The sequence below is a fragment of the Marmota monax genome, unplaced genomic scaffold, assembly GCF_021218885.2.
Source record: "Marmota monax isolate L192 unplaced genomic scaffold, Marmota_monax_Labrador192_F-V1.1 WCK01_AAM20220418_F8-fsc00013, whole genome shotgun sequence".
Taxonomy (NCBI): Eukaryota; Metazoa; Chordata; class Mammalia; order Rodentia; family Sciuridae; genus Marmota; species Marmota monax.
The window spans coordinates 18,592,723-18,619,916 of NW_026692202.1; the positions used below are offsets into that span (position 1 = coordinate 18,592,723).

Genomic DNA, 27,194 nt, shown 5'->3' on the forward strand with positions numbered 1-27,194 from the left:
TTTCTGGGGGTGGGAGGGGGGCAGTGGAGTAGGATTGACAGCCTCTGTGCAGGGGCAGACAGAAAAGCAAACAAGACCCATCTAAGGTAGGTTGGGTCATGCACAGAGAAGGCATTGGTATAGATCTGCACAAGTGACATTCTCATCTGGAAAAAATGATTGGCTAATATTACAGTAAATACTTCACCCCAGAGAATATGTCTATTGGATGTGCTGGCCAAAGTCATGTGTGTGTAAGCCCCAAAATAAAAATAAAATAAATAAAATAAAAAGTGTTTTCTTGGGGCTGGGGTTGTAGCTCAGTGGGAGAGTGCAAGACTTGCGCTTGTGAGGCACTGGGCTCAATCCTCAGCACCACATAAAAATAAATAAAGGTATTGTGTCCATCTAGAACTAAAAGTGGTTTCTCACCTCATCATGGTCCCAGATTCCCACCATAGTTCTCTTTCTAAATTGAGCTTATAAAGTCAAAATGCAGTTAAAACTAATATGACAGTTTGCTGTTGTTTCAGCTTCTCTGTGAACTGAAACAGTTTTTTTGTTTAAGCATGAAATCTCTCATCTGATGGATCAAAGAGAGATGGCCAGAAGAAAAGTCACTGTAAATATTGAGGCTTAATGAAAGCTATTGAATAATACCCCACATTATCACAAAAAGATTTAATTTGGATCCAGAGATACACTCTATTAAGGCAGATAACAAAAAGTAAGAAAATGAGGCTAGGAATTAGTAAGAGATGTCAAAAGACTACTTAAGAACTTGGTAGAGACAGGCCATTAAGTGTGGTTTTGAACTTTCCTGGCAGCTATTGTGAAGATGGAAAGAGAAGTGTCAAGGAAATTGATTTTTGAAATTTAAAAGGAGAAAGTTCTTATAAAATTTGAGCAGAAAAAGAATGTGTCACTCACTCCACAGGTATTGGTTAGTGTTGGATTAAATTTGTTGGCATGTAGTCTTCTGCAAACCTCTTTTAGTATTTAAAAAAAAAAATCTGTATGTGTGGTCTATCATATGTCTCCTGGATTTTTCTTGTGCATTATCTGTGTCTTCATTTCTCTTTCCTCTGGGCCTGTTGTTCATTTAATGCACATTTCTTTTCCCATTAACATTTCTGCTAAATGATGATCAGGGAAAATAAAAATAAACACACACCTCTAACAATCATTTTTATGATTTGCAGAGATGATTTTAATGCTTTCTTAACTAATGAGAGTTGCCAGAGAGATCTCTCTGCATCTGTTTTTGAGTTCCTGGCTGTCTTGGAGCTTGGCCTGCCCCCAGATATTTTTAACCAAGGCCACAAGTGACACTTGTAAGGATGGATCTTGACCCCATTATACCTAAAATGAAGGCCATTCCTGGAGGATTGATACAGAATGTGAAAAGGCTAGAAATTTCTGATTTAAAACAAAATACTTTGATTACCTGAATTTCAGTAATAAGTATTTCTGTCTCCTCCAGTTATAAGGACTTGAAAATCTTGCAAGGCACCCTTGTATATTTGTGCCCTTGAAAGGCTGGGATCATAGACAATAGTCGGGCTCCCCCGCACATCCCCTCTTTCTTTGGATCAGATATACTGTTGTCAATTGAAAGTTTCAAAAAATCAGCCCATCTCCTCCCGTTTAGAAAATAATAATGCCTGGCTTTCACTAAAGGGCTTTTCATCTCCTAGGCTCTCTTAAATATTGACTAATTAAATAAAAGTGGAGGAAGTCTGGCTAAATAGCCTCTCTTTGAGGGCCAGCCCAATGGACTTAGAATACACAGTGATTTGCTGTATCTTTGAAACAGAAGCAACTAGAAGTCTTTTATTATTGGCCATAATAGCAAGTGGCATCTCTTATTATGTTTGGCAGCCGACATATCAAATTGCATTTTAGTTGGTTGTTATACATGAAATACTAGGATATGAGTAGATTAAAAATGAGAATTTGCAGCCCTGGGACATGTAATATCTGACATCTAGGGGTTGCCATGACAACTCATCAGTATGTTGCTTTGTAATCTTTTGGATTAGGTTCTGGCTCGGGGTCACTGGATTGGAATTGGCAGGCAGTTTGGTAACAGGATGCAAATGTTGTACCTTTATTCAGTGGCATTTGAATTTGCAGTTTGGTCATGTTACTAAGGTCAAGTAGAAATGACATTGAGAGAATATTTAAATTCCTGCAGAACCTAAACAAGGTCACATTTGTCAGCAGAAATACTCAGATGGAGTAGCCCAAGACTCAGCAATTGAAAGATAGGATTTCCTGTCCTTGGCCAGTGGATAAAAAGTATGCAAGTGTCCCTTAATATAGGTACATCCCTGAACAGTCCTATGTAATGGAAAGTTGTGAAGTTGAATACTTTTATAATTGTTTTATGTTACAAAATTGGAACTGAACATCCCTAAGAAAACAACTTGGCCACAAAGCAAACCACAGCTGCTTTCTAGTGCTCTGTATCCTTCATCTCAGCCGGAAATGACCTGTAGGGTGTGGAATTGTGCCAGAGCAGGGAATTGGGCAGAGTGTGGAAAGAAGCAGTTGAGAAACAGGGCACCTCACCCCTCGCGTGGGCCTTGTCCACAAAGACTGTGTATTCCATTTGATAATACGCCTCTCAGACTCACCCCCTCACCAGGGGTGATCAGCGGAAGCCACGTGGAAACTAAAGAGCTCTATTCCTCAGTCTGATCCCAGTTCTAACACTAACCGTGTGATTTTGAACAAAACACATTTCCACTCTGGGTTCCTCCTAGGAAATGAGGGGGTTGAGTTTCCTCTTGTTGTCAAATTATACTATTTATTATCTCGCCAGGCAGAACCCGGTCTCTACACTGCTCTTTGCCTGTAAGCCCACATTCCCATCATTACTTTCGAGACAGAACTATTTGTCATGGTTAGTGGGACCTCCTAATCATTAAAAGAGAGAACAAAAGGATTCCTCTCCACCACCATAATTTTTTTAGGTCTTCTAATTGTGGTTTGCTCAGACTAAGGTGGCTGTGTGGTAAGCCTAGAATGAAATGCCAGTGAGCTGTGCCACAGCCACCAAACCACCACAGCATCAGATAAGCTCATATTTACTGAGCATTTTCTATTTGGAGACAGTGCTAAGTACATTATAAACACCATGCTGTTTAGTCCTTATAACAACTACACACGCACACATGGATGTGCAGGAATGTGATGTGTCATGTCAAATCTTCAACATAATTCAGTGAGGTAGATGAATGGACGACATCAGTTAAGCCTCACAAAAAATGAGGGGTTATCAGTTGTCTCCCATTTTTACAAATTAGGAAACTGAGCCATAGCTAGTAACTGATAGAACAGGGAGTTGAGCCCACAGAGCAGGGCCGTGGAGTTCCTTCTTGTAACCTTTCTGCCTATGCTTTTCCACACACATTACAGTCATCTGGGAAGTTGTTGAAATACAAGAATCCTGGGGCCCCACTTCAGGCTAGTCAAAATGTCAGAGGTTGCTGTCTGGACCTGAGTTTGCAAATAGGCAGTCAGACCCACTGCCTTCGATGGACAGCTAGGGTTATCCATCTGAATAACCTGTAGCAAGAGACTGATCAGTCCCTTGATACACAATGGGCAACATTCCAGTTATTGTTCTTTTCAGAGGCCATGCCTACCATCGTGCCTAGTTTCCTTGTCCTAGTCTAAATCCCAAAGCCAAAAGTTCATTGAATGCCTTTTAAAGATTACAGAGTGCCCCAGATTATGAGGATCAGAGAACAACTTTCTTTTTTAACTAAAGTAATGATTTTGCACTAAGAAGTGGCAAAGTTAACCTTTGCTCATCACCATCACCAACTTCAATCTAGCTCTTTCCTCAGTGTACTAAACCTACTAGTAGAAGCCAGGTGCAGTGGTACATGCCTGTAAGCCCAGCAGCTCAGGAGGATGAGGCAGGAGGATTGCAAGTTCAAAGCCAGCCTCAACAATTTATTGAAGCCCTAAGCAAGTTAGTGAGACCCTGTCTCAATATAAAAAATAAAAGAGGCTAGGGATGTGGCTCAATGATTAAGTGCCCCCAGGTTCTACCCCCAGTACCAAAATAAGGAAGAAAGAAACCTACCAGCAGAGTCTGAGTTCCAAACTTTGATGCACTTTAGAATCACCTGGAAGATCTATAAAAACTACAAATGCTTGGCTTCTTCCCCAGACATTCTGATTTTATTAGTATGGATGTGACCTGTGTAGTGGGATGTTTAGAGCTCTCATTTGACTCTTTTACTTTTGCTATGTGGTCCATTTCTTTCTAAGTTGTTTTACTCTTAAAAGCATTTTTATGGTTTTAATGCATGCTGCTTTTTTCTTCAAAGAGCAAAATAAATGCCTCTTCCACATACTTTATGGTTCTTTTCCCAAAAGTTTTGACTATCATAGTCATTCTTGGGAGGCAATAGGAGGCATGCCTACAGTGCTTAAGAGTTGATAACATCTTAGGGATATGGTAGAAAGTTGGAGATCATGTAAGGAAGAATTGACTCAGACTTTACCCTCAGGGAGTTTAGTAAAATCAGATTAACATAACCAATTGGAAAATATAGTTGGATTGTAAAAGTATGTTAAAGCAGAAGAGTGAATTTGTTGACAAATTTGCAAATGTACTTGACTGATCAAGTACAGTAGGTAGATCTTAAAGTGCGACTTTTAAATCAAAAGACACTGTTTGGTGAGTAAGAGGAGACACATACCATAGAAATGGAAGAACTCTTGGCAAAGGCTAGGGAGTGGAAAGTGGAGTATTACAGGCTATGAGACCACTAGCTAGGCTGCTGCGAAAAGTCTAGATTGGCTATGGCAGATAATGAGGAAGGATTGCAGAGTGGAGGTGGCTAGTGTGTGAGATTCAAGAGTGAGAATACTTTGGAAGAGCTAATATATATATATGGAATTTCTATTTCTCTTTGTATGGATGTTGAAGTCTAGTTGGTCTGTAATTGTGTTGGTATTCTGGATTACCGAACAAGGTTGGCAGTGTGGGTTGGTTATTATGCTTTTCTTAAGGGTAAAGCTTTTGAAATTAACTCTACTCCTTAGGTTTAAAAATTTCTCATTCTGATGTCTTGCCTATGTCTTGCTGCTGTAATCCCCAAGAAAAAGAAAGAAAAAGAGGGTTAGGATGCTTCTCTTTTGAAATGGAAGGGTCAGAGCAAGCAGGGGGCTGTCATGGTTGTTTCTCTTTGTTCAGGAATTAGAACATGTGAGCTGATGGTTCCACCCCTCATTTTGTGAGCTATTTTCCTCCGATATTTCCTAATTTTTCCCATGACGTTTCAGCCTGTTTCTTCACAAGATTGTAAGGCCTGAAAGACCCTATTGTTTTACAGGAGTGCGAGTTTATGCACATTTGCTGCTCTGCCTGCCTGGGGTCTGAGTGTGGGTGGTACACTGCCCAGGGACCCTGCAGGCTGGAGAATGCATGGAGCACATTTTCTGTTTATTCAGAGTACACAGAACATCTTTTTTCTTGATAGAAAGTGCTATACTTTTAAAATGTTATTCACAAACTGCAATCTGATTGGCAGAAATATGGACATTCTGCTAGGTCAAGAAAAGTTTCTTAATGACAAATCAACCAGATGAAGGCCTTATCCAAGCTTCATCTCCAAATAAATGCAAACTTTTGTTCTTGAAATGCACACACACTTGTTGATGGACTGCTGGGATTTGCTTGAGCTCTTGAAGTAACAACCCCTCCATGGCAGAATCCTAATCAGTGTACTTTTTGAGGATACAAAATATTATTTCTAGTAGAAGGGAAAATTCTGTGACAGATCAGCCTGAGCTAACGCTAAATAGATTTTTTTTTTCAAGTAAAAGAAACTGGGGTTTAATACTAATGCAGTTTTCTTTAGGTGAAGGTAATATATTTTCTTTATATTAAATTCTAAGGAATTAGGGTCTGTATTTGATTAACTATAGTAGACTAGTAGAAGACACTGCATTTACACGGACCCATAAAAAAACATGAATCTTTTCAACCAGATTTACAACATTCCCCATTGTTTTTCAATGTTAACGGCAGCTTGATATTGGGACCTAACGCAGTATTACATCAGTTGTGCTCTTCACTGCTCCATGTTCCGTGAGTCATGTTGGCAGCTCAGAATCAGCCATGGTGGAAGTATTTATACCATAAAAAGTGGAAAACATGACAGATCAGAGCTCTGCACCTTCACAGTTTGTTTTTAAACAATTAGCAGCATACCAAGGCCCAAAGTGGAATTTGAAAATGAAGGAGACTTCTCCTGAGGCAAGCAATGTGGTGCTTCCACTCAACACAGCAAACAGTGTGAACATTTTAAAATATGGCAGGTCATGTGACTGCTCTGTCTGAAACCCTCCAGTGACTTCTCACTTGGACTCTCACTGTGACTATATGTACTCTGGCTGCGCCCCTCCTTTGTCACATCTCCACCACTGTCCTCTGGACTGTCACCTCCAGACACCTGGTTTCTTCCCCATTTCTGTAGAGTATTTTAGACATGTTAGACATGTTCCTCTCTTAGGGTCTTTACCCAAAAGATCTCAAGCTTTGAGTGCTACTCAAACTCTGGGTACATAAGATTAGGAGAACTTAAAAAAACAGACTGATAGGTCCCCACACCAGTGCTTCTGAGCCAGTGGCAAGTTTGCAGGTGATGCTGGAGCCACATTTGGAGAATCATTTGCTCTGATATCCTCTTGGCTTATCTCTTGCCTCCTTCAAGTCCTTGTTCCATGTGCGTTTTCTTGATGAGGCCCACTCTTCTGGTCCTATTAAAGATTACGCCTTCCTCCTCCTCCATCCTTCCAGTTCCTCTAACTCCATTGTTTTTCATTGCACCTGTCATCTTGTAACAAAAATGTATTAGTTATTATGTTCTTATTTGGGTTTATTGTCTGTCTCTACCCACTAGATTCTAAATTCCACAAAAGTGGGGATATTTTCTATTGTCTTCATTGATATATGCCACATCTCTCAGTGCCTGGTAAGTGGTAGGTGAATAAATTGTGAAATGAATTAATGAATGAACAACGCTGAGAAATGAATGATGTATCCCAAATTTTAGCCCCAACCCCTTGAATTCTATCTTACTAGCGAATCATAATGTATTTATTTTTATTTCTCAACCTCACTTTTTTAGGATAATGAAAAATGGTTTCTGCTCTTGGCTTAAGTTTGTCAATGATTTGATGAGCTAGGTGTATCAAATTGTTGTTCTTATGTTTACATTCTAACCTCAAAGTCCCTAAGCTAGTGGTCTTCAAACTTTGCCCTGTGGAAGTACCCTGAGGATATCTGAGAGGTTCTGCAAACATTTAACTTGTATTTCATTTTTAAAAATTTAAAACTAATTTTATAACTATGATTTTTTTTTAAAACATACACACTTAAATGTGTTATACACCAAATTTTAATACATTCAGACCACCAACACATTAAATTAGATAATCAAATTAATCTTGAAATAAAGAATTTTTGCTATTTTGGTGTGTATATTTGACCTCCTTATAAATAGATTATGAATCAAGAAGTTTGAGAGAAGTGATTTTTAGATTCCAGTCTGATCATAAATTGAGCCTCCTGTCATACATAGTCAGCATGCTCAATTACATGCCAGGCAGGGCTTCAGAGCTTCTGAAGGCTTTAGGCTTCTGCATGGGTTAATGGCCAGTTGTATGATATGTGAACACAGTACATACCACTTAGTGACATATCTGCTGTTACAGGGTCATGTATACTCACTGCGTTTTGGATACTCCTTTATTGTCTTTTTAAAAAGTCAAGTCATTGTCAGATTATCATTAGTGACTAAAATTCGAAAATACCCCCAAAAAATCAACTAGTTTTTTTTCCAACTGTTTGAATAAGTCTGAGACAGATCATAAAATTATAAAATAAAGGGCTAAAAACGGTTATAATTTCCAACACAACTATACCTTGCTGTTTAAATCTACTCATTTCTAGAATTCAGATGCAATTTCCCATAATGAGTTCCAAAAGCAAGGGATACAGTGTTATTCTTGCCAATTTGGTTTCTGAGTTTCAGATGGTAAGTAGTATGAATGGCGAATAGCAAGCGATCTGTCTGAAAAATTGCCTGAGTTTCAAGAGTAGGATTATGTTAATGAGTTATGCTTGCAGTTATTAGGATTTTCCTAGTAGAATGCAACCCAATACAAACATGAAAATAAATCATATGCTGCATCACTTAAGTCAATTGAAACAGGCCTTGCTATTTGAAACTATCTACTATCTTAAACTATCTTAAATTACTATCTTAAAATTATCTTAAAAGTTCCACTGACTACATTATATGAAATAATTCTGAATTATATTTTATGGAACATTTTGTAGCCTTCTTGCACATCTGTCAATATTAATGCACCTAATACTTTGTGATAATTCATAGTTTAGTCTCCCACACTATATTTGAGCCCCTTAAAACGAAGGATTCTCTCCCACTCAGCTTTGCTTCTTCAATGCCTGGCACAGCCTAACTCAGGGTGATAACTCGGCACCTGTTTATTAAATGACATTGCATTCCACTGCAGAGGAAAGCAAGCTTAAAAGGAGCAGTGAAACTCATATTAGATACATGATCAGTGACCTTTCACTGTAAGCACACATTTTAGCATAACAAAGCACATTTGATGGTTTTGTACTTCCTTGTCCTTCATCCCTCACAGACAACCACTTAAGTCTCTCTGAATTCTTTCTAGAAATGTGTTTAGACTGACTTTTCCATGCCTTCCTCTTGCCTCTGCCCTGTCCAAGCCTTGAGCTTCTGTTCATCCTTTTCATGCTTTGTAGAAGCACCCTCAAAAGCCTTTTTCCCAGACCCAGTCCTCCCTCTGTTTCTCCACATGGATGTGACAGAGTCTCTATGATATAAATTTGAATGTGACTGTTATGGCTTAAATGTGAGGTGTCCCCCAGAAGCTCAAGTGTGGACAATGCACGAAAGCTTAGAGATGAAATGATTGAGTTGTGAGAGTTCTAACCTAATCACCACATTACTACTCTGATAGCAGTTAACTGGGTTGTAACTACAGGCACCCTATTTTAAAGCTTCGTATGAAAAAAAAAAAAAAAACTCAATAATAATTTTTATATTGATAACACGTTAAAATGCATCATTAAAAGCATCACTAAAATTGATTTCTCCAGTTTCTTTACTTTTATTAATATGACTACTAGAAAATTTGGAATTACATGTTTGATTTATTTTGTATTTCTGCTGGTCCGTGCTGGTCTAAACTGTATCATGGCATTTAAATTTTTTAAATCTCTTAGCCTCAGGTACCTTTCTGGCCTATATTATAGCTCTTACTGTCCTCCTCTTTTTCCTTTTAACCCTCAGACTCAGCAGCCCTATTTATATTTCAGGCTTTTAATTTTTTTCACATTCTTTTCCTTCTTCCTGAAATGCCCTTCCATTTCTGTATTAGCCATCAAAAATCCTGCTCCAGCTTTGATGATCTGACTTATTTGTCTCATGCTGGTAAATTTATGCCTCATTTCCTCAAGCAGAATTAGCCAGCCCTCTCCAGAGGACCATCCTTGGTGCCTCTATCCTGCTGCCCTTGTGTCACTTCTTCCCTTTACTAGACTTCCCAAGGGAAAAGTTTGCAACTTATTCCTCTGATGACCACCAAGGATAGTGCCTAGTGTGTAGTAGACATCTAATCGACCTTTATCAAATTAATCTATGAGCTGGGGTGTAGCTCAGTGGTAGAGCACGTGCTTGGCATGCACAAGGCCATGGGTTCGATCCCCAGAATCAAAAAAAAATTAATTTATGAATTAATTTAATCCTTCTGCACATGCTGCTGTTTTTACATGCATTAGGCCTTGATCACTTTATCCACTGGCCATGGGAAAAATTATATGCTGAGGTAGCAGGACTGGACCTCGTAGCTGTAACTCCACTTTCAGATTTTATGTTCAATAAGATAGCCTCTTTGTTCTCACCAGGTGACTTACAATGAGTTAAAATTTAAATCTGAAAGGTAAAAGCTAAAGATATTATACAGAGAAAATATAGGATGACAGTATAAATGACAACTTTTTAACCTATTTTGTTTATAGGGATTTCACATAAGATTTTTATGTGGTGGATAATTCTACTTTTAAACACATTTGAAAGCCACTGTTATTTCAGTGTTATTTCAGTGTTATTTTCCTTCTTCCTGAAAGAAAGAAGGCCACTAAATTTCATTTGTATTTTCATTCTGATTTTGATGAGATGGTTTCTAGTATGCTAGTTCACACAGAGTAAGATTCCTCAACTTGCTGCATGAAACCAGGGAGCTTTTAAGAAATACTGATGCCCAGGACTCGCTTAGGCACCCAGTGTAATGGGACGAGTGAAGTAGGCCCAGGCACCAATATTTTTGAAAAGCATAAATATCTTGTATTAAAATGAGTCTGCAGTGCTTAAAAATAACAGACAGGTCGGCAGCTATGAAAAGTTGAAGTTTGGAATTTTTCATTTTTCTTCCTTTTTACTAATTATATCTGCTGTTATCTTTTTGGGAATAAGGCTAACGAAATCTTTATAGTTTATGATGGTTTGGAGGACAGAAACATTAATAGAACCTATCATCTGTGGACAATTTCCTAAAGCTTCTGAATTTAAAAAATTTCCTTTTTCTGTCCTTCTCTAAAGCCTACATGTAGCAAAATTCTTACGTCCCTTATTAGCAGAAATGGCTAACACAACACCTATTTCAGATCGTGGAAGGCTGACAGGGGTAGTAGATTTAGGAAGTTTGTAGGGCAGCAAGGAGCCTTCTGGGCACTCTTGTTGGCCTGAATGAACAGCTCCTGTGACAACCCTCTGTAGCTCAGCCATGTTGGTAAAATCTGACCTTTTGGTTAATCACTTTTTAATGGTATTCATCCTTTTGTTCTTGGTATGTGAGAAGCCAGCTTTTTTTTTTCTTTTTTTAGACGTGAGAAAAAAATTAACTTTAATTTCCTAATTCAGTAAAATGGGCTGGTATTACAGACATTATTTTTATGGGGATAGGGAAAAAAAGGACCTAATTTCTGAGTATTGCAATCTCTTTATATACTTTTAAAAGGTTATAAAGTACCTTAAATCCTGCAAAGGAGAAAACTCGAGGAAAAATACTTTGAAAACATTATGGGGAAATCATAAATTCTGATAGCAGATCCTGTGTCATTACTGTTAAAAATGCAGACAGAAGAAAGCATGAGTTTTGCAAGTTATGAATTTGTTGAAAATGACTAAATGCTTGTATTTTTCTAAAGTGTCATGTCTCAATTTGGGCTCTTCAAGGGGGAAAAAAAACACACCAGGGATCTAGTATTTTAGGGCAGAAAAGGGAATTGAATCTTGTAGTTGGCTGGGTTATTTGCAGTAAGGGGAATGTCATCCTGTGTGAGACTGACGTCAGGCAGATTGAATGCAGAGGCAAACTCAGGGTGTGTGTGTGTGTGTGTGTGTGTGTGTGTTTTAAAGCCCCACTCTCAGAATATGAAGTGACTATGAAGGGCACCACAGCAACCCCTGGATCTGTCAAGAATGCACCTATTTTTAACATGCTGGATCAAGTGTCAGCACTCAGAGGAGATGAGGAAGGGGGCAGAGACTGACTTGCACAGATTCCGCGGATGGTAAATGGCCCTCTGGCGTGTTTACAATACAGCTGTGCATTCTTAATGGCTCTGCCGCTGCCATGTCAGGTAAAGTTTTCTTTGCACTTGATGAATGGCAGAGAATTCTTTAGTGAGGGAACCAAAGGAGCTGGAAGGAGGAAAAGGGAAGGGAAGAGCGGAAAAGAGAGAGAAAAAGAAACACGCAGCTCCAGAGGGACGTAGCCTGTGCTTTAGTTGCTTGTGTGGATAGAAACCAGATGGTGAGCTGGAACACCCGCTTGGCTATCTGAGGAGCCAAACATATGGTTAATGGTTGAGAGAAATAGCTTTCAGAGCCAGGGCTTTGCTGACTGCTTCATATTACAGATTGTTACAGTGTGTCATTACATTGCCAACCTAAGTGCTTAATACCCACTGCGGGCGCTGGGCATACACTTACAAGAAGGACTTTTAGCTCTTTGCTGGCTCTGAATGGAGAAGTGACATCATAGGGAGGCTGAAAAATGTCTGGTGTTGGAGGTAGGGAAAAGGGTAATTTTGTAGTGGAAACCTATTTTTTTTTCCTGTTTTACAAGCCAAGCCTTCGCTCCACTGAACTCTACTGTTTTCTGAGTAACTTTTTATACTAGGCTACCCCCTGCCCCCCCTTCCCATCTTTGTGTGTGTATCTCTCTCTTCCTCTTACACACACACACACACACACACACAAACACACCACACCACACAGATACAGACACACACACAGGAGTGCAAAAACTGATATTCACCATGTGCCTTGTCCCCCATGCCAATGGATCTAACTGTCCCCTTCACCTGGAAGCCACATCTCTGCACTGAAAAGACCCGCATGCGAAGTTTCTGTTTGGGGAGCTCTGGGCAACAGCAGGCCTGTGTTATCTAAGGAACTGCTGAGCCCATTCATCTGCTTTTCACGGCCCGCTTCCTTTTATTTTTAGCCAAATCCGTCAGGCCTGACAGGCGGGTAATTCGAGCCAGAGAAAGGGCAGAGCTCCAGGTCCTTTCCACAAAGGCAATTCTTCTCCTCCCTCCTGGGAGGGCTCCAGACTTGGCCTGCTTCAGGCAGATGGATTTGTTGAGTCATGTGAGATCATTTACACAAAAACACAGTGAGGCAGTGGAAATTAAAAAAAAAGAAAGAAAGAAAGAAAAGAAAAGAAAGAAAGAAAAAGAAAAAAGAAGGGTGAGCAAGAGGAAAGAGGAGGGGAAGCCAGGGGAGTGTGTGCTGCCTGGCTGCTGGGGAGCACAGGAATTTTGCAGCAGGCAGCTAGACTGAGGAATGCCTTAGAGTCATTTGTGTATAAGGTAATGTCTAGTTTACTGAGCAGGGTGGAGCCAGGCTAGAGAGGCGCCTCCAACAGCTTGCCTCTATTTAAAAGAGGAAAGAGGTACGGGAAACTTAAAAAAAAAAAAAAATTTTTTTTTTTTTTTTTTAAAGAAACACCCACCAAACAAAGACCACACTGTTGACAGCATTGGGTTCCAGTAGCAGTAAACTACCAATGAGCTGGTTTAGAGAAAATGAGTTTGCGCTGTGATGTAATACAAGTTTGCTTTGTCCTGACGCCAGCATGACTGAGGAAGCGGGGGGGGGGGGGGGGGGGGGGGGGGGGGGGGAATTGGAACAGGACTCTTGGTTAATGGTTTCCAGAGATTATTTAGCAGGACTTGAGTGGAAGGAGGAAAGGGGATATTGTAAGGAGAATTGCTGTGAGGTGTACCATAATTGCGGTAGGTAAAATAGAGTCATTACTATGGTTTCCTTGCTCAAGAAGAATTGAGCAATGATTTTGAAATGTCAAGGAAGGGATCAGTTTTCCCTGCCATAATATTAATTTTCCTCTAGCTCTGGGGGCATTAAGGAAAAAAAAAAAAAGCCTGGTTCTTACATAGCAGTAAACAGTATTAACATTAGTGAATCAGTTTTGTTTACTGTTTATGCCACAGTCTTTAAAACATTCTATTAAAAAGTGGTTCCTGCTCACTCACGAAATTCTTTTTCTTCTTCAAATTTGCTTACATGGGATTTTTTTTGCCCCCCTTCTTTTGCTGGAATAGAAGAGTTCATAAGTGAATAATGACTGAGTAACCTCAATGTACAATTTTCCATCAAATGCAATGAAAGTGTGCCAGGTAGAGGGAACTGTATGGAAATAAGGACAGAAAATTAGAAAGGAAAAGCATTTCAAAGTATGCACCATGTTTATTTCTTTTTTCTTTTTTTATTAGCACATTATAATTATTCATAATATTGGAATTTGTTGTTATATATTTGCACATGCACACAATAGTACAATAAAATTTAGTCAGTTTTGTCCCCCAGTACCTCCCTTTTCCTGCTGCACCATGATTATTTTCATTATGATGCATTTCTGCAATTCTTCATTTCTGCGTTTATTTTGAACCCTACTCTGCTTTTTTTTTTTTTTTTTTTTTTTTAGCCACCCTAGAATGTAGGTTAACATCAACAAGGTTCCATTTAAAATACTTTTGTTAGGGGGCTGGGGATGTGGCTCAAGCTGTAGCGCGCTCACCTGGCATGCGTGCAGCCCAGGTTCAATCCTCAGCACCACATACAAACAAAGATGTTGTGTCCGCCGAAAAACTAAATATATATATATATATATATATATATATATAAAAATTTTCTCTCTCTCTTAAAAAAATAAATAAAATAAAATACTTTTGTTAGTATTTTAAATATTGAGACATTTTATCACTTTTTTCCAGAACTAGATATACTTAGGTTACCTGTATAGTTTTAGAAATCATAGAGCTTAGCTCATAAATTCCTTCTGCCAATAGTCATCACTGAATGTTGATAGTAGGCATTCAGATCACACCTTGACCTGGAACAAGCACAGCACTCTCTTGATGTTGCTGATAATATAATCTAACACTGAAGTCATACCACTTTTTCCCAGGAGACTAATGCTTTTACTCTAAGTAGTTAAGGAAGCTTTTATTTATTTTTCAGGAGGAGAGAACTGGTAAAATTTGTGATTATTAATTGTCTGCATTTTGTTATCACCAGACTGCATGATGTCAACATAAGTGTAAAGTTAATTGTGAGTCATCTTTGTTTAAAATCTACCCATATCCTTGAGTGTTCCCTTTCCAGCAAGGCTTCTTGTCTCAGCACAATTGACATTGATAATTCTTCTTTGGGGGGCCTCTGCCCACTAGATGCCAGTATCAACCTCCCCCAGAAGTAACAACCAAAAATGTGTCTTTATATTGCCAAATGTCTCCTGGGTGACAAAAATCACCCTGACGTAGAACTGCTCTACATTCTTATTTTGGTTTAGCAGTTCACTCTTTACCGCGTGAGCTGAGCATTCAGTTACTTCTGAGATTGAATTAAAGGATATAAAGTGATGCTTTGCCTTCTGCCTTTGTGTGGTGTTGGGGTTTGAAAGCAGGGCCTGGAGCTTGTGGATTATGCTGAGCCGGTGCTTTAGCACTGAGCTTGTAGCTCACAGGTAGACACCCATCCTTCTATTCTGTCATTTTACATAGGAATCCCAACTTGGGTGAAGTTTTCTAAAATGCAGGCAAGAGTATTTAAGGGAGACATTTTCCCTACCAGAAGACCTGGAGTTCTGTTTTTGTTAAAAAAAAAAAAAAAAAAACTTTCTTAGAATTCTGACCTTAGCAGGTGGAATCCTTCAAGGCTGACTTGTAGAGCCTTTCCCAGAGCTATTCAAGAGGAAATAGCTGGACTGTCTAACCCTTGGGATGTTGACATTAGCAGCAAGGGAACTTCTCATTAGGGACCAGCCCAGAGAGCCCAGGCCCCAAGCTCAGCACCTTTGTGTGCAACCCTAGAAAGAGGGAAAGGAGGTGGCAGTGACAGTGCTTTCTTGGGCACAAAGCCGACATCCTCCCCATCGCAGGGTGGTTGTGGTCTCAGAAGCTGGAACTCTCGTTAAGAAGGAATGTAGAGTTTTCCACAGCTAGGGCAGGCATAAATTTCCTCTGTTTGTTTTGTGAGGACTAGTGTCGACTGCTGTAATGAGATCAGAGGAGGCCCAAGGGACCCGGCCTTCAGGTCAGACGCTGCTGGCCAGCCGTTTTCTGTGGCTTGTCTCTTGGCTGCTGTTGGAGATTTCAGCCACTCCCTACAGACCCTGGCTGTGACATGGTGAGGTGGTTGTATCTGTTTCATTTCATGCCGCCTTTGCCTCACTTACCCTATGAAATCAGCATGCAGCCATTCAATTATATTTCATGAAAAAATGAACATAAGGCAGATTCCTTTCCACAGAACTGAGGGCAGACTTTGTCCTGTGAGAAAGTGCAGCCTTGGGCAGGAAGACAGCCTTCTTCCTGGAGCAGCAGCCTGGGTGGTTGCTATCATACTTTCTGAGGGTGCATTTCTTAAGGCCTAGACCACTATCAAGTCCTTTTTTATAACCAGATGTCACTCTGCACTGAGGAAGAGTTAGAGATGAGTCACAACAATATAGCTTATGCTACAAAAAAAAAAAAAAAGATATTTTCAGGTCTCTATGAGCTAAAAGAAGGAAAGGGAATACCCAGGAATCAGAAGACATAGGTGTCACTGGCCTGACAGTGTTTTAGATCCGCTGTTGGCTCTAGAGGATATCTCACTCCACAGTGGGTCTGGAACTGGAGCTGGAAATACAGGGCCAAGCATTTGAATGCTGTGATATCTGTAGTAATGCCACCTGTGTGGTGGGAGAACTTTAGCTATTTTGACATAGAAACTGGTTTGAGAGCACTGAGAGCCCTGGGCCCTGGTAGAAGCAAACACCGGATCCCTGTGCAGATGCTTAACAACCTACCACAACTCAGAAAGAACAAGCCTTACTCAGAGGAAGCTGGCAATGAAAAGCACAGAATCTGACTCTGGAGAAAGCAGAGGTCAACAGTGGATCCCCTGGATTGCTCCCACCACAGCTCATCCTGCTGGCTAGAGCTTTGTTATGGGGATTAATGAGGAACGAGGAATAAACCCACTTTACCAAGCAGATGATCTTCAGCTGTAAACTATGTCACCCGTGAAGGTGATCTCCTCTCAATATAGCCCATCCTCGAGGTCTTCTTGAGAATAAATTCATAACTGGAAGCCTTTTACTGAAAAGAGACCTGACTCCCCTCAGCTTATTGCTCCCTTTAGAGTGGGCCATTCTGAAGTAACCCACTAAGCTGTCTATTTCAGCTTCCCACCAAATCACAGGAAATGGGTTTGCCTGAATTTGCAGCAAACCTCCCGAGGAAGAGGGAAGCTGAAATTGCATAAGCATAAAACCAAAGAAACCTAGGTAGATCAGGCACATGGTTGGGAAACCTTTGTTCTAAATGAATAAAATGAAACCTTGTCACTCCAAAGTGGTCAAATGGATCAGGAGCTGCCTAGAGCTCTGGACTGCCCCCAAGGACACTCCTCATGGTGACATACATTATTGTCAGACATGAGATCAAGGTGTTCAGATTAAAACATGATTCTTCCTGTACTATCAGGTTGATGGAATCTCTCATGTTTAACGTTTTTCTTCGGAGGCACAAAGAGAGTGATGCTCACAATTGTGTGCAGATAGTACTCCAAACTAAAGTGGTGCCATTCTTTTCAGGACAAAAATCTTTAATATTTTATTATTATTTTTTTCATTTAGCCTCAAAAATATTTTGTGTAAAAGTGGTTAAGAAATAGATATTGACATTAAATTGTTAGAAGAGGATAGAATGAATGGAAGGAAGTGAAGCTCGACTGATGCCAGATTACAGGAAGATCTTCCTAAACCTTAAAATTAAACATGGCATATATTTAGTGTCTTCTGTATATAAGTCAGAAGAATAGGTGCTGGGTATTTGGGTAGTAAGTCAAAAAGACAAGTTTTCTTGAAATGCTTATAACTCAGCATGATGATTGAGAGGTGAGCACCTACCTGCAATTTAATGCCAAATGAGGATGTTGAATGTGGGTGGGGAGCGGCAGATTCTTCTCTTTATCTTATACCACCTGGTCTTCAAAACAATTTTGGGAAATGTAAAGAATTTTTCTCAATTTTAGGAAATGTAAAGAATTTTTCTCAATTTTAGGGAGGAAGCAACACAGACTCAGAGAGAGCCAGCAACTTGCCACAATCACATGCCAAGGAGAGTTGATGTTCAGACTGTCTGACTTGGCTCCCAGGCCTTGCTTTATATGCTTTCTTGGCTAGAAACTGCCACTGCATAACCTTCTAGGGGCCTGGGAGTGGGTTGTGAGATTTAAAGTTGTGAAGAATCCTCTGACTGACTCTCCAGGTCATTGACAGTAGAAGGTGCAAATTGGTCCACCACATCCATCCCCTGCAGGAGTTCCAAAGTATTAATGTAAGTTTCCAACATTAAAAAACCAAGTGTTTTATATACTGTTCAAATTTTCTGGCTTTCTTGAATATAGCAGCAGCTCTGGGCTATATTCAAGCCTCATTCTTGTTTTGCTGGGGATGGCACTGAATGGCAGACTCAATCTCTTCCCATCATCTCAGGCCTGGCTGTTCATCATCGTAATTCTTCAGTTAGCATCTGACTTTGGGATTCCTGGTTAGTCACCCAGGTAAAGGAAGCAGCTGGATCAGGTAACCTCTTTTGGGGGTTCTTCAATCCTATGCCTTTGACTTGAGATAGTCTTTAATTACTGGGAGACGGAATTGGCCTCTTATAGTGATGGCCCTGAAGCTAAACTTTAGTTATCCATATGATCTAACTATGGAAAAGCCCTAGCATGTGCACCAGAAGTGGTTTTGTGAAAGCACCTGGCACTCTTGGCCCTTTACGGCCTTTAATTCATCCTTTTCTGGCTCTTAGACCAGTTTATTTGTGTTCAAAGAAAAAAAACAAAAACCCTCTCATTTCCTCTTTTTTTAATCACAATTTTCCTATTGAACTATAACATATATATTAGTTAAAATTCAGAAAACTAATTTTCATATCACCTTGGGGAAGAAGGACTTTGATGAGTTGGTGGGAAGATGCTCTCATCCTTCTGGCTTAGGACTGTGTGTTTTCTGTGTTGCGCTGTGCCGTGAAGGTAGAGCACAGGGGAGAAAGGCAGATGGCAGACATTGTCCAGCTTCTTGGGGCAGAACCATGTTGTGTTGCTTGCTGCCTCAGGGGTGGTGAGGACACTGAGGTCCTGCAAGACCACAGCTTGTAACTTGGAGGATAGAAAAGGACTTGCAAGAAACTCCTCAGGCTACTCTACCCTGGTCTTCTGCCTCTTCTTTGGGAAAAAAAAAGGAATCAGACAGTGACTTGGGACATGTGTGTTTGGGGTAGGAACTTGGGTCTGTTTGTTCCTTTGCCTTTGGGTCATTAATCCTAGCACCATGCCCCTTATTGTGGAAGGAAGAGATTGAACTTTCTATTTAAAAAAAATGGCCTACATTTATTTAGTCTTGGACAAGGATTCCAGTTGAAAGTTATCAGGAATTGACTTCTGAGTCAAGTGAATTATTCTAGACCTAAACATAGGATGGAGAAAATTGGGGATTTTTCCCCCCTTACCTGTTCATATGATTCCCCAAGCTCCTAAATCCTAGATTTTTGAGCATTTCCTCTATACACTTCTTTGCCCTTTCTCTCCAAAGCTATTTGTTACTTCACTGCAAACCCTTGGATCTGGCATGAGTCCTCATGCTCCAGCCCTTTACTTAAGCTGCTGGCAGGAAGAGGAGGGACAGGAGTCCATTCCACAGACTGGTCTCGGGATATATTATGTCTTTTTAAAAGCCAGAGACCTTGACGTTGTGAAGAGTGGCTTGCTGGGTATATCTCTTTGGAGTGCCTGGGCTACACAGCTTTGAGATATATTAAAAACAAAAAAGTATAGAATTAGCCTCTCAGGAGGGAGTGGGGAGGTGGAATGGAGAGAAAAGCCCACGTCATCATATTCCATTCTCTGTTGGCAATAAGTATCAGCTGCATTTGCAAGGGCAAGGCATGGCACACAAAGAAAACAGTCCTTGATGCTTTTGAGCATCTCTTAGAGTCGGGAGGCTAGAATAAAGTTGGTGTATGTGATTCTCATCATACCTCTAAACCACCTGAGCAGTGATCCAGGTAAAACAGACTCTGTGGTAGGTGGAGGTTGATAGTAAATAAGTAGTGGTGAAACAGGTAGGCCCAGTCTTCTCTTTTCTCCAACTCCCACTTGCTAACGCCCAAGCCACGAGAGCATAGAACTCTAGAGACACCGAAAGATGTGGAATTGTCACCAGGAGACTGAAGCTCTGGGTCTCTGTCATAGCGAGGACCTGGCTGGTGAGGGGCACTTGGCCATATCACCAAAACTGTCTGTAGGTGTCTTTGTTTGTTTACCAATATTTACTTTCCTCCTCTTGGTGAACCCTCCCATTCACCTCTTTTCTCTTTTTGTCGTCTTCTTTTGGTGCTGGAATTGAACCCTCATGCATGCTCATGCATGCTCCTCATGCATACTTGCCATGCACTCTACCCACTGAACAACACCCTAAGCCCCTCTTCTCTTCTTATGCTCTCTCTTGACCTGCCTGCTTACCCATTCTTCTTCTATTTCTCTCAAAGGATGAATTACATTCCATTAACCTTTTAGAAACCTATGGTTGCCACAGGCTTCATTGCTCATTGAGCCAACACAATTAGAATCAACTGAGTAGAAGTCACATGTTGGCTTATAGGATTGGCTTTCTCAAGGCACCCTTTAAATGAAAGTGTGTTTCCTTTTTGTTCTGTACCCAAACTTCAACTTCTTAAAAGATTAAAAAGAAACATTGAAAAATAGAATAAAAACAAAACACCCTTATCTACCACGGCAACTCAGGGATCTTTTCCCTTGATGCTTTGTATTTAAGATGTAGACTGATTTATTAAGCTGTTGATTTCTCTGTGCTTCTTCATAAACTAAATTGGCTACAAGACAACCAGGTTCTCTCTGTTTCAAAAGAGATGGAAAGTACTTGATAGGAGGCCAGTCTTTCTGGTTGCTGTCCAGAAGCAAACTGACCCATTTTCTAAAACTGTCATCTGTTCTCTGAGGTGTTTTCTTTAATGGTGGTCTTTGTGGGGAATGTATGTTTTATTGGTGGCAGGGAAGGTTGGGTTTATCTTTCATTTGTGGTCTTTGTACTTGCTCCAATTCCATAGTACCTTGAAGTGAAGTCACTTCTAACCCAGGGTCTTCTGCTTATTACAGCAAGACCAGGAAGAACTTTTTAACCCCTCTGTGTCAGGTTAGGAAAACTACCACTCAGATTGACATCATACTAAATGAGAATATTAATTTTTTTCTGTAATTGTAGATGGACACAGTGACTTTATTTTATTTATTTATTTTTATGTGATGCTAAGGATCGAACCCAGTGCCTCAGGCATTCGAGGTGAGTGCTCTACCACTGAGCCACAACCCCAGCCCATATTTAAGAGTATATTGTATGGTTTTGAATACTGTACACCTGTTTGATATTCTTAATAATATTTTTAAAACATTTACAATCCAAGCATTAAATAATTTTTCTTTTTTTTTTGTAATAAAAACCCCAAAGATAATCAATGATTATCTTTGCAATGATTATCATTGTTTTTAAGATTCAGAGTTTAAAGTCTATATCATCCTAGGTTCTGTGAGTGAGAGTTAAGAAAAAAAATTTTTTAAAATCTATTCATAATATTTATTAAGAATATTCTAGGTGACTGATATTTTCCTCAAAGAAATTTTAGTCTGGTTTATAGACATATGCGAAAATGACAAGAGCATTTAGGTAAGGGACAGGGAGAGATCCATAATTAGTTTAGTGCAAACTGTGTTCTCAGGGAATGGGGACCCGTGGCACAGTTGGACCTGGATGGGCCCCTGAGGGCAGCTGTGCTCAAGAATCCTCATTTGCTTGTTATTAGCTTCTTGTGCCCATTTCCTATGTTAATACCAATGTGAATATTCAAGCAGAATTGTGACACTGGGTATCTGCAAGGCATTGGGACAGTTTTCCAGTTAAGTACCAGGCTGTAATGTTTAAATGGACTAATGCATATATTAATAAGAAGAAAACAGCATGTGTAGAGTTCTGATTTAAAACTCAGAAATCCATTGGCATCTGCTTCTGGAAATTCAAAGACTAAAAGTTATGTACTGATTTTTTTTTAGTCCCTCTTAAATGAATTAGAATTAGATACCAAATTTTCTTGACTCTGTAGCCATGATTTTCCAGATCTCTTGTACTCATGAGATATTTGGATGTTTGACGAATCAGAGGCAGAATTCCAGAATTCTCCTTGTCTTACATCATTGTGAAAATGTGTTATTGCTGTAACTGAATGTGGCATTTTCTTTGGAATCTCTGTCTACAGTAGTTTGAAATTATTTCTCCCTATTTTTTGCTTTTTTAAAAAATTAACAATATTGTGTTCACAGAAGTAATGTATATGAAATTGAATTTTATCTTTTGAAAATATAATGGGAGAATTGCTTTCTTGCCAGTATAAGATGTAAATATGGGGAATATCAACATTCAGACTCTCCATGTCCTGTATTCAACAAACATGTCACTCTCTTATAATAGACAAAGGCTGATTACTGAGAGCTAAAGGTGGTTGTGGTGAGCTAGAGGGATTATGAGTGCTTTTTTCTTTTCCTATTCTATCTTGTTAAGATTATAATAATGCATTTAAAGACTTTAAAGCACTGGGGTTCCAATTAAACTTCCTATTCTATTTTTCATGGGAAGGTTCAGACATATAAATCTTTCCTAGAAGCAACCTGAAAAAATACTGCATAAATCAGGTAACTGTAAGGAAGCTGACAGTGTTTTGTTTTCCTCTCAGGTCTGCCCATAAGCACCTTTCAAAGGAAAAATCTACAAATCTATTTAAGTGGTTGGAGACATTTTCTTTCTTTCTTTTTTCTTTAATATTTGATTGATTGAGTACTCCAAAAACCATACCATAAACTATTTTACTTTAAAATGTAATTCAAATACTTTAAACCTGTGTTAAGAACAAATACCATCAATGAAAACACAGACTCTGTTCCATTTTGAGGAGATCTGGGTTGTTTGGTTCATTTGGCCCAAGAAAAACTCACCTCCTGGATTCCCTGTTGGAACACCGCCTCCCAAGGAGCTCTGTGTAGTTCTACGTATTAATCTTGGGCAGTAACATAGTCAGGCTCCAGCATGTGCCTTCCTATCCTCTGTGCCTGCTGGGCAGCAGAAGATTGCACCGAGATCTGGACCAGCGCTGCTGCTCACACACTTGTCTCTTGCCCTTTTGAGCAGTTCAGAGCCCAAGCAGAAACACCTAAGTCATTGGCCTCTCTATAGTATTGATCACTAAATCCTTAGTACCCAGACCTTATTAAAAAAATTGCTATTGAATCAGTGAATGTTCTTGTCCCTGTGATCTGCAGTCTTAATATGCACACAATATTAGCTAGCCACTAGCATGCTCAGAACCTAGCAATCTACCTCAAGACTCTAGATTTGATATTTAGATCTGCACTGTCTAAATGGTAGCCACCAAACACATTGGCTATTTAAATGTAATTAAAGTTACATACAATTTAAAAATTAGCTATTTCTACTTTATGGCTTTGACTTCCTTAAAATAGGTGAGCAGTACCACTTTGTGCCAGACTCAATGCCTTCCCCTGCAGCCCAGTAGTGCCACTGTGGGCTCAATAGCCACACACACGGCCACCATACTGGACAGCACAGACATGGATGGGGCCATCCTAGCTTTGAGCCTTCCTCAGCACTGACTGATGAACTACTTGTGTGTGTTCACAGTGCAGCTGTCAGCTTCAGGAAGTGAGGGCTCCAGGAACAAAAAGGATCTTCAAGAGCTGCCTCGCATTGTGACATGTCTGATCCCTTGCTACCATCCCTGCAGCATGAACAAGGTAAGAGGTACTTTGTTTTTTCTTTTTTGTTATCTGTTTTGAGTTTTTTTTTTAAATTCAGTACTGAGAATCAAATCCAGAGCCTTGCACATACTAGACAAATGTTCTACCACTGAGCTACATCCTCAACCCAATAAAAGGTACTTTGAATCAGCATTTCTATTTTCCCATGGTATCATGATTCTCCTGGGCACATGTGTCTTTCCATCGTATGAGGAGGTTGGAGTATTATATGATTGTTCTCCGTGAAGTGTTTCTGATGGAGTCACATGAGGTGATCACTCCCTAGTTGTATAGGCCCCTGAAGGTATCACTTGTTTCTTCCACAGGCTTCTGAGTGGCTAAAAGATTGATTGTTGGTATAACTGCCTTAGCATGAATATTAGGAGATTGAGTCTCTGAGCCAGACTTTCTGAGATTAAATATCTGCTCTGCCAGATGTTAGCTTTAAGGATGTTAGCTTTCTAGTTTTGGGCTTTGACTTCAAAGCTAAGCCACCTTGGCAAGTGGATTAACTTCTTAATGCCTCTGTTTCTCCATTTGTAAAATGCTAATAATAGTGGAACCTATCTCAAAGGGTTGTTGAAAAGGTAAAATGAGTTAATGTATATACCAGACCTTCATACAGTTCCTGTCTACATTACAAACATTTGATAAATATCTGCTGCTGTTGTTTTTTATATATGACAGCAGAATGCATTACAATCCTTATTACACATATAGAGCACAATTTTTCATATCTCTGGTTGTATACAAAGTATATTCACACCAATTCGTGTCTTCATACATGTTTGGATAATAATGGTCATCACATTCCACCATCATTAATTACCCCATGCCCCCTCCCTTCCCCTCCAACCCCTCTGCCCTATCTAGACTTCGTCTATTCCTCCCATGCTCCCTCTCCCTATCCCACTATGAATCAGCCTCCTTATATCAAAGAAAACATTCAGCATTTAGTTTTGGGGGATTGGCTAACTTCACTTAGCATTATCTTCTCTAACTCCATCCATTTACCTGCAAATGCCATGATTTTGTTCTCTTTTATTGCTGAATAATATTCCATTGTGTATGTATGCCACATTTCTTTTATCCATTCATCTATTGAAGGGCATCTAGGTTGGTTCCACAGTTTAGATATTGTGAATTTTGCTACTATAAACATTGATGTGGCTATGTCCCTGTAGTATGCTGTTTTTAAGTCCTTTGGGTATAGACCAAGGAGAGAGATAGTTGGGTCAAATGGTGGATCCATTCCCAATTTTCCAAGAAATCTCCCTACAGCTTTCCACATTGGCTGTGCCAATTTGCAGTCCCATCAGCAGTGCATGAGTGTGCCTTTTTCCCCACATCCTCGCCAACACTTATTGTTGTTTGTCTTCATAATAGCTGCCATTCTGACTGGAGTGAGATGAAATCTTAGAGTGGTTTTGATTTGCATTTCTCTAATTGCTAGCGATGATGAGCATTTTGTCATGTATTTGTTGATTGATTATACATCGTCTTCTGAGAAGTGTCCATTCAGGTCCTTTGCCCATTTACTGATTGGGTTATTTGTTTTTTTGGTGTTTAGCTTTTTGAGTTCTTTATATACCCTAGTGATTAGTGGTCTATCTGATGTGCGAGGGGCAAAGATTTGCTCCCAAGATGTAGGCTCTCTGTTCACCTTACAGATTGTTTCTTTTCCTGGGACAGCATTGTTTCTTAGAAGTAGTTATAAGAGAGTCTAAGGTGCATCTGCAGCATTTCCTTTTGTTCCCTGATTGATTTGACAAACAGTACTTAATTACCAAATGGGCACTTTGGGGATTGATAAATGGGACTTGGTCAAGGTGACCAAAGTTTTACCAGGTAACAGACTACCTTGGATCAGTGTGGCTTTATGTTCTGATGAAGTATGTACCAGAAGCTCCATAAACACAGAAAGGAACTTCCCACTCTGGGACTTGGGAAGGGCAATAGAGAAGAGGGGACATTTTGAATTGGATCTAGATGGTAAGTTCCTGATAGAGAATGCAGGACAGTGTATTCTAGATAAAGGAATTAGCCTGTGCTAGGCACTGAAGCATGTGAGGGCTGGGGATTTGGCTAAGTGGTAGAGCACGTGTCTAGCATGCATGAAGCCCTGGGTTCTATCCCCAGTACTTAAAAAACAACAACAACAAAAAAGCAGCAACAGGCATGAGAAAGTCTGGCAAGTTTAGAGAGCAAAAAGAGGTTGGTATGGCTGGAAAAGAGTTTCCCAACAGCTCCAAATATTTTGACCAGATAATCCTTTGTAGTGAGTTAACTGTCTTCTGCATTGTAGAGATTTTGGTAACCTCTTTTCCCTCATTCTATAATCTTTTGGAAGAATGGGGGGAATACTGGGGATTGAACTCAGGGTCAGTCAACCACTGAGCAACATCCCCAGCCCTATTTTGTATTTTATTTAGAGACAGAGTCTTACTGAGGAGCTTAGCACCTTGACCTTGCTGAGGCTATCTTTGAACTCACTATCCTCCTGCTTCAGCCTCCCGAGCCACTGGTATTACAGGTGTGTACCACTGCACCTGGCCTCTAATCTTGACAACCAAAAATGTTCCCACATATTGTTCAATGTTCCTTGGGGGAGACAAAATCACCCCCTAATTGAGAAGTACTTAGAGGAAGATGGTCAAGGTGAACCCAGAGAAGAAGGATGGACCAGATGAAGACTTTAAAAACCAGAAGAGACATTTCCAGAGATGTGTTTTTGCATTGTCAGTGGGCGGTCAATGAGTTGTGTTGGTGTTGGATAGCATTTTTAGGTGATTTGGTCTTGAAAAGTATTATGGAGTCCCTAGACTTGAGAAAGCCCATTTGACTTATTGAGATCCTTTTACTTCAGGACAGATAGATTTTTCCCATCATGAGAAAAATCCTCCAGTGGGAAGGGCCCCAGGCCTTTTCAGTGCTTGCAGGATGCTGGAGAAAGCCATGCCAACCTCCTGTTTCCTAGGCTGAAGCTTTATGGGAGGCTGTGGCATCTTTATTCTGCTTGAGAAGACCAGAAAAAAAAAAAAAAAAAAACAATGCATTTGAGAGGTTTTCATTTGGCGAGCCAAACCAAAGAGAAGAAAACCTTGTGCTGAGTGGCCCTCCAACCCCTCCTTACCTGGCTTAACTATTCACTTTTGGGTAGGTAAGAAGTCAGTTCTGGGAATGCTGGAAGGTAGGCAGGTGTTCTCCACTGTCATCATTGCAGATGGGGTATGAGCTCTTGATGCAAACCTTGGCTTCTTAGAGTTTGATGCATGAAAAAGCTAAGACAATTCTTGGGAAATCTCCCATTAGCACGCACAGGATGCTGCGACAGCCCTGCCCCAAGATTCTCCAGGGCGACTCATGGGCTTGTTCTCAACACACAGCTGGGAACCAGACTCCTCAGAAATTTTGAGTGTCTAAGTAGGTGTGTCTGTGTGCTTGGGATAACTTGTTCTGCCTGAATGGCTGAGCGAGGGCTTTATTTTATGTTATTTCAATTGAAAGTAGTGATTAAGCATGATGTGTCACCTCTATAGTTCAGCATTTTTCTTGGCATAAGACAAAGAGTAGGTCACTCTCTGGGGAGGAAATAGCTCTTCTCAGCACAAATTAAATTGGAGAATCATCTCATCCATGAGGCATGTAAGTTAGAAACATTGTTGTGGG

At 40.0% G+C, this 27,194-nt stretch overlaps 1 protein-coding gene across 9 annotated transcripts in view; it reads left to right on the forward strand.

The window, feature by feature from the left end:
- Window positions 1–27,194, forward strand: part of Bach2 (BTB domain and CNC homolog 2) — a 337,701-nt gene that overhangs the window by 56,518 nt on the left and 253,989 nt on the right. For 3 of the 9 annotated variants that reach the window (XM_046431287.2, XM_058575631.1, XM_058575622.1), the window contains exon 2: window positions 23,410–23,522. Coding sequence is in view for 5 of the 9 variants with exons in the window: in XM_058575622.1 (XP_058431605.1) it covers window positions 23,410–23,522 (113 nt within the window). In the remaining 4 variants the exon portion in view is untranslated. Of the gene's footprint in view, window positions 1–10,302; window positions 11,708–14,315; window positions 19,948–23,409; window positions 23,523–27,194 lie in introns of those variants that run through there. The other 6 variants (XM_058575647.1, XM_058575634.1, XM_058575628.1 and 3 more) reach the window with 5 other exon arrangements.